The sequence below is a fragment of the Lithobates pipiens genome, unplaced genomic scaffold (assembly GCF_037356315.1).
Source record: "Lithobates pipiens isolate NorthernLeopardFrog02 unplaced genomic scaffold, aLitPip1_a1.2 Scaffold_16, whole genome shotgun sequence".
Taxonomy (NCBI): domain Eukaryota; kingdom Metazoa; phylum Chordata; class Amphibia; order Anura; family Ranidae; genus Lithobates; species Lithobates pipiens.
The window spans coordinates 436,175,847-436,187,059 of NW_027507748.1; the positions used below are offsets into that span (position 1 = coordinate 436,175,847).

Consider the following 11,213-nt stretch of genomic DNA (forward strand, 5'->3'; position numbering starts at 1 on the left):
TCTCTCCGCTGCCCCCGCCGCCATCCTCTGTCAGGGAATCGGGAAGTGAAGCATTGCGGCTTCACTGCCCGGTTCCCTACTGCGCATGCGCGAGTCGCGCTGTGCATCTCCACTGGTCCCCGCTGTGTCCTGGGAACTGTGCGTTTCCCAGAACACAATGGGGGGCGGGGCATCTGCGGCTAGCTTGTCCCAGAAGTGGGTGCAGATACCTGGATCAGATGAGCGGAACTTCCACTTAAGGGTGGAGGTCCGCTTTAAGTAACTGGTCCTTTGTGGATTAATACAGCAAATCTGTCAACCAATTAAAGTGTGGAATAGGTGGGTCAACCGATATAGTTTTTGTAAGGCCGATATCAATAGCGCTTTTCAGGTCGATATTCTGGCTGGCACAGTGCACCCTGCTGTGGCTGGGGGGGTTCTCTTTGGTCCAGTTTCGCCGCTCCGTGGCAAGCACTGTCTGAGGCGAGGGAGCCTTTGCCCCATCTGGGTAGAAGAAGCTAGGACTCGGTCAGACTCAGAACGTTTGCAGGCCCAGTGCACGGAAGCACTAGAACTGCAGTCCGTGCACTGCAAACCACCTGAGCCTTCTTCTACCCAGGCCGATAACATAGTAGGCCCCAACAAGATGGCCGCCACAGCAGAGGGAGAATGTTGGTAATAAGCGGTAAGTTTCTGACCGATACAGATTCTTCGAAAATTCTCAAATATCGGTCATAATAAAATTGGCCACTCCGATAATTAGGTGACCTCTAGTGTGGGGCACATTATTTCACCAGCCTCAGTCAGAACCAAGACATGTAGGTTGTTTGACATGTCCTTACCTACCCTGGATGCCTATAATTATTAACTCCATGGAAGCCATTTCATGTACAGGGACCAGGCCAGCTCTCCCTGTACACTGGCCTGCCCCAAAGCAGACCTCCATCAGTCTGAGACCAGCCAATGTACAGATAGAAAACAAAGGACTCATTTTTGGATGAAGGAATTTTATCCTGTCTACATCCATGAATTCAGGTCAAGGAACTATGACACAGATGTTTCCTTACTGCTTTTCTTTTGTTAGTTTCCAAACTGCTTTGTTTGCCATCTCCCTTGTGAACAAACACATTCAAGAGCAACTTTATTAAAACATCTTCAAGACATGTACAGGAAATCAAAAGTAAGCACAGTGAGAAAACTGGAATTAACACTAAAGTGCATCTGTACTGCAGCTAATCCCTCCCCTGTCACCCAACATAAAATGTTAGCATTCGTGCAGACCTCCGATGCAGGGTTGACTTCTGTTGCAATGTTGCACTCAGCACCGGGTGCAACCCCCCCCCCCCCCCACTCTCCTTTTCCGGTCAAATCCAAGCTTACCGGAGCTTTTGGTAAGCCCATAACCAATCCATGTGGCTAGGCAGGAAGTCAATAGCACCAACTCAATTCTGCAGGCCCATAAGGGGGGCTGCCTTCTGTGTGCAGCAGCCCCTCTTATACTTACCCAAGAGCCATCTCTATCCAGCCATGTCCATGAGGGCCTTGGCCATCCCTGACTCTCCCAGACATAGCAACACCATCGACTCTGGCTGCTGTCAAAGTCTATTAGCCAATAAGGGGAGAGGGAGGGGAGCGCAAGAAGGCAGAACCAAGTCTCCATGTCTGATTGAATACACGGAGCTGTGGGGACACTCAACAGGAGGGAGGGACCAGGAGCACTGAAGAGAGGGATCTGCGCTGCTCTGTGCAAAACCTCTACACAGGGCAAGCAAGTAGAACATGTTTATTATTTTTATAGAAAAAAAAAAAAAGCAGAGACTTTACAATCACTTTAAATCAAATTCATCTTCTTAGCTTCTGTTCGCACCTGTGTGATTTGTCATGCGACTTTGGACAAAAAATAAAAATAAATCGCATGGCAAGTTGCAGCCCACTGATTGCAATGGAACCTGTTCAAATTTACGCAACTTAAAGTCACAGCGACTTAGAACATTTTGATGCGACTTGAGTGCCAGAGAGTGTAGTTGCATCAAAGTTGCATTACAAACTTACACTCAAAAAACACGCGACTTTGGAGTCACACTAGTGTGAATGGAGGGGGTATAGTAAAAAGTGCTTTGCAGTGCGACACAAACACTGTGGTAACATCCATAATATGTACCTTGGCTACCAGATAACATGGATTGTCTAATGAGACAGAGGATATGCACGGTTCTCATTAAGCGACTCAATCTGCACCAGACCGTCATTTTGTAAAAGCCAATGACAGCTGCCAACCAAAAAAGAATGTACATAATCATCTGCCTTTCCACTGATATTTAGTAACATCATTGGTGACTAAGGCACAGTATACCACATGCAGTTTCAGTGTGTGTTTATACACCATTTGGCATTTTAAATGCATTGAAAAATTATCATGCATGTGTTTTTATTGGCATTCTTCCCCTTGAGTCTGAAGGCATTTGAAATCCAAGCCAAACTGTAGCATGTACAGATTGATTTCTTTTATGTTTTTGGAACTCAAGTGCAGTGTGTGAACTAACCCCATTGCCTCCTGTCATTTTACTAGCGTTAAATGCACGACAATCTAAAACTGCACAAATGTGAAAAAAGTCTCTTGGCAACAAAATTACAGAAACACAATGCAGCAATACAAAATAGCATTCTTGTTTCCAGCCTGCAAAGCGTAAATTATGGCTTTGCAAGACCAACTTGACAGACCTCCTAATTATAGCGAAAAACGACAAACAAATCTATATATATATATATATATATATATATATATATATATATATATATATATATATACATATACATATATACATATATATACATACACACACACACACACACATTCATATATGCAGTTTTGTTTTCTATGGAGAAGGTCCAACAAACAGAACATATAAACAGGGTTAAGTAATGATTGCCACACACAATGACCAGCCGTCTGGTGTCACTCGATTTCACAGTCTGATATTCTAGCCTAGCTTACATTTTGTTAAAGTGGTTGTATGCCCTTACAAAAACAAAACACACCTGTAAGGCAAAGGCATAATGAGTTAGTATGCATCGCCAGAGCCGCGACAACGTCACTCCCACGCATGTGCAGGAGTCTTCCATTCCAGCAAGGAGCTCTGAATTTCTGCCATGATCCGCCGGACCTTCAGAGCGTATGCACCTCTGACGTCAGCGGATGCATGCAGGGAGATATCCATTTTACCTACAGGTAAGCCTTATGCCTAGGTGTATGTATTAAAAAAAAAAAAAAAACACCCTGTAAGGCAAAGGCATAATGAGCTAGTACGCATAGCATACTAGCTCATTATGAATAACTTACCCGAGAACGAAGCGGTCCTCCATCTTCCTCTTTGCTGCTGCCATGTATCCCGTAGCGACTTCCGGGTCTTGCTGCTGCGGCGCTGTGATTCGCCGGAGCCGCGCATGCACACGGGAGCTGACACGAGCGGCATATCGCCGCGATCTGCGGCCTCCCCAGCGCACCTGCATGCCGCTGTCTTCGGGTAAATATCTCCTAAACCGTGTAGGTTTAGGAGATATTTCTTGGACCTATAGGTAAGCCTTAATCTAGGCTTACCTGTAGGTCAAAGTGGTTTGTAAGGGTTTACAACCACTTAAAGCAACTTCATTACATAGCTGTAGTTACCTTTTCTGGCAGAGGCACAAGTTATTTTAAACGCAGGATAGTCCTAGAAACCACACACAAAAGGTTCACAGCCAGCCATCTGACCAGAGTTCAACAAGTACGGTACTTTTTTCCTAAAGAACACAAACATTCCCCGTTTTGTATAGGACCTTTTTTCCCCAAAAGGTTATTATTCTTACATAGCACTATCATCGTAGAACCGTTTGAGGTTCCTCAATTGGAGTTAGCAGTGTTTCATAAACAAAACACTATCATAGCTGCAAAAATACAATGCAGAGGTGCATCATGCTTTGCTCCGTGTACACAGTTTAACCCCTTCCTGCCTAAGGGTAAAACAAATGTTAATGCCCAAGCACAATTTTACAAATTTGAAATGTGTTAATAAAACCGCACAGATCACCTCAACTAAATTTGTGCATCCAGGCAGATCATACCTTGTTTTATTCAGGATAAATTGAGCTTTCATTTAGTGGTTAATGGTATTGGATATCTCCAGATTGTTAATTTTTTTGTGCATTATCAAAGGAAAACTGGCCCAAAAGTTGTAAAAAAATAATAAAATTGTAAGAAATGTATGTATGTATATATATATATATATATATATATATATATATATATATATATATATATATATATATATATACATACATACACACACACACACACACATATATATACACATACACACTTTTTTTTCTTGCTACTACCATAACCCAACAACAGAGATCAATCCAAATACCACATATGTGTGTTTCTTGTTGTCTGTACCCATAGTACAGCCCAGAAAATGCACATTTTGCTTTTTTTTAATCCTACCTAAAAACACATGGACACGTATTTAAAAAAATAATCCCGCCCAAAATATACTGGCCATGACCTTTGACCCAAATACTAGACATAGATCAAACCTTGATCTAGGTATTTTTTGCTTATTTTTCCTCCCTGCGGGGAGAGACACACAATATACCTCTCTCCTCCATTCAGAGAGAACGAAAACACATGGGCATTCTTCACAGAGACTGATCACTATGATAGCCTTTCATTGGCTATCAGGTGACCTAGAACCAGGAGTTTCGGGTCCCGAACGTTACTATTGGACTGGGCTCCCAGTCTCTGTGCGACAAGCTCCCAGCACAAAGACAGATACGCATATAAGCGGCCCCAGGAAAAAAAAAAGCCCAGTTCAGTGAAGTTGCATATATGCATACTATCGGCAGGAAGAGTTCAAAGCCAACTCTACCTTTTGCAAATAATTGCACACATTTTTTTTTTTCCCCATTCAAAAAAGTGCATTTATTCTTTTTTGTAAATGAGCCTGAAAAGCATTACAACCAAGATCAGTGGACTGCAGATGCAATTCCAGGCTCCTCCAGCTAGTTTTGGATTTTAAAGCTGGCCACAGATGGATTGAAATTTGGCCAGCTCAACAGGGACCAGCCAAATTAAAGTTTATGTGTGACCATGCCTGGTCAATGGAAGTTTATCAATAAATTTACTTTTGTCAAACAGGCATGTTGGATAATTTTTCTCAATCAGCTGGCTGCAGCTGCCAATTACTATTTAGGATTCCTCCACTGTCACCGCTGAAGGTGCTTCCATTCGTCTTTCCGGGTTCACAGTCTTCGGTGAGATGAATGGCTGAGCAATGACATCACTACCTCGCATGCTCCATCGTAGTAATGACCACTAATACAGCGATGACCCTTTCTTGCAAGTTCTAGATCAAGCAGCTTCCCTGCTGCATGGTAACCACAGAGAGACACTAATGCCTTGTACACACAACCGGACTTTGAGGGACTATGTTTGAACTTGATGACGTACGACTAGACTAGAATAAGGAAGTTCACAGCCAGTAGCTACACTAACGTCGGTTTTGTCCGTTGGACTAGCATACACACGAACGGATTTCTCGGTCCGGCGGAGTTCCGGTGGGAAAATTTAAAACATGTTCTTTTTCTAAAGTCCGCCAGATTTTTGGCAAGCAAAAGGTCTGATGGAGCCCACACATGATCGAATTGTCCGATGGACTCATTCCGTCAGACCTTTGCTGTCAAAAAGTCCGGTCGGGTGTTCGTGGCTTTACTTGGCGCAGGCAACATTTATAGAATGCCTTATATTTTCTCTTATTGGAAGAGGTGGAGAAGCAGGGGCAATGATGTCCCAATATCCATCGCATCCAAATTAGAGATTGCTTCTAGTACAGGACCAGGATGATTACTGTAGTAGGGGCAACTTCTATGTGGATTCTCTGCTTCCAGTGGTACCCCAGGTATGGCATATAATAAATGCTTACATTACATCTAAAAACTGGACCAATGGAACTGAGCAACAAAGATCATACCTGGAGTATAGCCTTAAAAACAAGGAGTTGTATACCTGCTAATGTGTTGTTTTTTTTGCCACCTGCAAAGGAAAAGGCATAATGAGCTAGTATGCACCACATACTAGCTCATTATGAAATACTTACCTTAGAACGAGGCCCCGACATCTGGCCCGATCCACGCCGAGGGAGCCGACATGCTCCATCGGCGTTTCTTCCGGGTATCGTGGCTCAGGCGCTGTGAGTGGCCGGAGCCGCAATATCGTCACTCCCACGCATGCGTGTGGGAGATTTCATCCCGGCAGGGTCCGACGACTGCCGGGCTTTCAGTTGAGAATCCCCTTGTGCGCATGCGCTGCTGCAGTCAGCTGCGCATACCGAGGGGAATATTTTTTTTACCTACAGGTAAGCCTTATTACAGGCTTTCCTGTAGGTAAAAGTAAAAAAAATTGACTATATAACCACGTTAAAGCCATAACAGTAAAAGCTTCCATCTAACCTGTCTATAACCCATTCATTGTAAACACTACTTCAAAAACAACACACACACACATCTGACTTTACTAATAATATCAATCATGTTATTAGTAAACATGAGCTTTGACAAATCTGGAATTTACATCCTGCTTGCTAGTCTCTCTTCTTAATCCCAGATTTATCTATTAGTATTTACTTGTCTATGAACAAAGGGTACAAGTGAACACCAGTACTGTGCCCTGTATATCAGGTATACAGCAGAGACTACAAAACACACACATTACTTATACAAGGGACACTATTGCAGCACAATTACTCAGTACTATGAGCTAACTTCCACTAAGGTCTGTGAAAAGTCTCACACCACAATGTATCTCTATACTGTCACGGAACACGCTACAGAAAGTTAAAACAAACCTTGCAAGAACAGATCTTGTCTAATAACTGAAGGATCATTAACACTACCCACCTACTGTACAATGCACAGAGGGATGGACAGCTTGGGTACAATGTACCTCCACCCCTCCAGTACCTGGATCACTTTTTTGAGCTCAATGCAAAAGCTTCCTCCTTCAGCACTGATAAAGATCTGATTAGTATGGATGGGGGAAGATTTTTCGGTCACCCCAATCCCAGAAAAACAGGACAGGTGGACTGATCTCCTACTGTGGCCACTGTATTCTGGAAAATAAATAAAAAAAAAAAAAAAAAAATAAAAAAAAATCGATCCCAGGCCAGGCTGTGTGTCTGTTGATGCACACAGTCATGCTCCTGGTCATAGGGCAGGATCAAGATCATGCTCAGGTAAGTATTGGGGGGGTTGAAGCTTTTTTTATTTAAAGCGGAGGTCCACCCTAAAGTGGACCTTCCGCTCATCGGAACCCTCCCCCCCTCCGGCGCCACAATTGCCACCTTTCAGGGGGGAGGGGGGGTGCAGATACCTGTACAGTACAGGTATCTGTACCCACTTCCGGGATAGCTCTCTGCGGAAAGGGGCGTAGATTACGCCCCTTTCCGCAAGTGCCCGCCCCTTTCCGCAAGTGCCCCGCTGCCTGCTAGGAAACACACAGATCCCAAAGGCAGCAGGGACCGTCCTTATTGCGCAGCGCGACTCGCGAAAGGCTTCATTTCCTGATTCCCATATCCAAGATGGCGGCGGCAGCACCCGAGAGATTATCTAGAAATCGGCTTCGGGTGCCGACATCGCGGGCGCGCTGGACAGGTAAGTGTCACTATTTTAAAAGTCAGCAGCTGCAGTATTTGTAGCTGCTGGCTTTTAAAAAAAAAAAAAAAAAAACGCGGAGTCCCGGCGGACTCCCGCTTTAAATGCAGTAAAGAAAAACACTTTTAGCCTTTACAACCACTTTACTAACCTGTCAAATTTAGCCCCATTGTAATTGTTGCACAATGAAAAGAGATCCACTGCAGAACACTTGTCACTGTACGGGCTAGAGTGAACCTAGCCTAAAAGTAGTTTAATGTGTGGTCAGATGTAAACACAATGGTGTAAAATCCACCGGTAAAACGGTGAAAGCCCTCTTAAGAAGGTGCTCCTGACAACAGCTCGTTATGTGTATAAAAAAAAAAAAAAAAAAAAAAAAAAGGACACCTGTCCACAGAATCTTTCTCCCATTCAAACCTCACCATCATGGGCAAGACCGAAGAGCTGTCAAAGGATGTCAGGGAGAAGATTGTAGACCTGCACAATGCAGGAATGGGCTACAATACCATTAGCAAGAAGCTTGGTGAGAAGGAGCGATTATTCGTAAATGGAAGAAATACAAAATAACTAGATCACCCTCGGTCTGGAGCTTCATGCAAGATTTCGCCTCATGGGGTAAGGGTGATCATGAGAAAAATGAGGGATCAGTCCAGAACTACATGGGAGGAGCTTGTGAATGATCTCAAGGGCAGTTGGGACCACAGTCACCAAACAAACCATTGGTAACACAATATGTTCCCTTGGACTGAAATCCTGCAGTGCCCGCAAGGTACCCCTCCTCAAGAAAGCATATGTACAGGCCTGTCTGAGGTTTGTCATTGAACATCTAAATGATTCAGAGAAGGATTGGGAGAAAGTGCTGTTGTCAGATGAGCCCAAAATGGAGCTCTTTGGCATTAACTCATTGTCATTGGAAATGCAGACTATGACCCTAAGAACATCCTAAGAAAACAATTTCTACAGTCAAGCACAGAGGTGGAAACATTATGCTTTGGGGCTGTTTCTCTGCTGAAAAAAGGTACAGACCGATTTTGCCACATTGAGGTGCCAATGGACGGGCCATGTATTGTAAAACCTTCTTCCCTCAACCAGAACACTAAAGATGGGTCTTCCAGCATTTCAATTACCCAAAACATACCGCCAAGGCAACAGAAGAGTGGCTCAAGAAGAAGCCCATTAAAGTCGTGGAGTGGCCTAGCCAGTCTCCGGACCTTAATCATATGTAAAATTTATGTAGGGTGCCGAAACACTGAGTTGCCAAGCGACAGACAAGAAACCTTAAAGGGGTTGTAAACCCTTGAGGTTTTTCACCTTAATGCATTAGGGTGAAAAACATTTTGGAATGCAGCAGCTCCCCAGAGCCCCCCTTTTACTTACTTGAACCAGATTGTTCCCATGACGGGGACTAGTAAAGCAGCTCCAGCCACTGTCTCGGGTCCTCATTGGCTGGATTGATAGCAAGAGCATTGGCTCCCACTGCTGTCAATCAAAGCCAGTGACACGGGAGCCGAGGGGGTGGGGCTGAGTCTTGCTGTCTGTGTCAATGGACGCAGAAGCAGGACTCAGGAGCGCGCATGCCCCCAGGCAATGCGGGTCTCCATGGGGGCACTTGAGAAGAAGAGCACCTCTGGGGGACCAAACTTTCTAAACAAAGGGCTAGTTTACTGTCCTTCATACATTAGGAGGACTGGACCGTGCAAAATAGGAGTAGAAAATGTCCTGGCGTCAGTGGGAGTAAACAATTGCCCACGATTGGTATTAGGGGGAGTAATAGTGACCCATTGTTGGTATCAATGGGAGGAACAGTGTGCCATCATTTGTATCCACTGGGGATATACTAAAAGGAATGCCCAAAGACTTTAACAGGGAGACGAAATGCCCACCCACCATTGGTATTAATGGTGCTCCATTGGTGGCATCAATGGGAGGGGGGGGGGGGGTTCCGCACAATCATTAATGGTAATGTGATTAATAGTGCCCCATCATTGGTATCAGTTGTGGTAGTAGCACTTCATTTTCATTGGAGTCAGTGGAAGAAATAGAGACCCATTGTTGGTATCAATGGAAGGAATAGTGCCACATCATTGGTTGCCGACGGGGGGGGAGGGGGGGGAATAATGCCGCAAGTTATGGACAAAAGCAAGCAACGAGCCACAGTTTGGAGACCATTGTTCTACTGGATTGGACTATACAGACCAGCCTTTCCTCCCCATCGGCCTTGGCTGCCCTTGACCGCCCTTTACCCTGTTGCCAATTCTCCTTCCTTGGACCACTTTTGGTCAGTCCTGACCACTGCAGACCAGAAACATCAAACAACAGCTGCAGTTTTGGAGTTGCACTGACATCTAACAACAATTTGGCCTGTCCAAGTCACTGGAATCCCTAGACATGCCCATTTTTATGGCTTCAGCTTATCAGCTTCAGGGACAACATGTTCACTTGTTGCCCCCCACTTTCAGAGGTCATTGTAATGAGACAATCAATGTTATTGACTAGCTGTCAGAATGTTATGGGTGAATATAAAGTGAACAATATGTATGTCCATACACAGGTCAGACCCCCCCCCCCCCCCCCTCCCCACACACACACGGGGCGCCATGTCTTACCTAGGTGTGCCATGGGCACGGTGGCATTGCCGCTCTTGGCCTCGTTGTAGATGACCACAGCCGATGCCTTCCTGCGGGCAGCGTTCACTACCTTGTCCTTGAAGGTACACCCTCCCCGGGCTACCAGCGCTATCCAAGGCTCGCCCTCCTCCATGGCCCGGGGGCTCATCCCGGGCACTACGTAGTGGGTATCGGGGTGGCAGCCCTCCACATGGTCCGGCTCCCGAGGGAAACCCACCAGCCCCTGTACGCTCTCCTTGGGGGAGCTGTCCCCATAGCGGCCGCTCTCGGTGGATCCGTGCACCGTGCTGTTAGTGAGAGGCTCGGTGTATTCCGTACGGACCAGGGCAGTGAACCATTCCAGAGAGTGTGCTGAGGAGCCCGGCCATACAGCACAGTACAGCAGGCAGCACACAGCCACCCAGCCGGACATCCTCACACAATAGCTGGCCGAGGGTTGTCACAGACCCTTCCTGGCAAGCCGGCATAAGGGGGTCTCCGCACGCTGGGGGGCGCTGTGTTGTTCACCCCCTTTACCACCCAGTGCTAGCTCCGATCTCCGTCCTGTCACCGCTCTCCCCAGACAGGTACAACAAACATCACTCCGCCTCTATCATTCCACTTCCCCCTTACACAGCTGGCTCCTCCCCTTCCTCCTTGTGTCAACACGCTCTCATTTCACAACACGTCTATGTCATCATGTGTATTGCTGCAAGACTTCCGGGACTTACCACATAAACACAGTGCCAGCATTCCTCCACTGCCCTCACGTGACATGTAACCAGTTCTCTGCTGGGACAATGTTTTCCTTTCTGCACACGTGTTTAACCACTACAGCCCCGGACCAATAAACACCTTAAGGACGAGAGGTCTTTTTCCAATTTGGCACTGCGCTGCTTTAACTGCTAACTGCGCGGTCATGCAATATTGCACCCAAACGAA

General features: G+C 45.7%; 1 protein-coding gene across 1 annotated transcript in view; it reads right to left on the reverse strand.

Moving 5' to 3' along the window:
* RNF149 (ring finger protein 149) overlaps window positions 1-10,904 on the reverse strand; it is a 73,369-nt gene extending 62,465 nt beyond the window's left edge. Inside the window, exon 1 of the mRNA XM_077482650.1 lies at window positions 10,272-10,904. Within this exon, the coding sequence (XP_077338776.1) occupies window positions 10,272-10,704 (433 nt within the window). The 5' untranslated portion in view covers window positions 10,705-10,904. The remainder of the gene's footprint in view (window positions 1-10,271) is intronic.
* Between the last annotated feature and the right edge of the window lie 309 nt (window positions 10,905-11,213).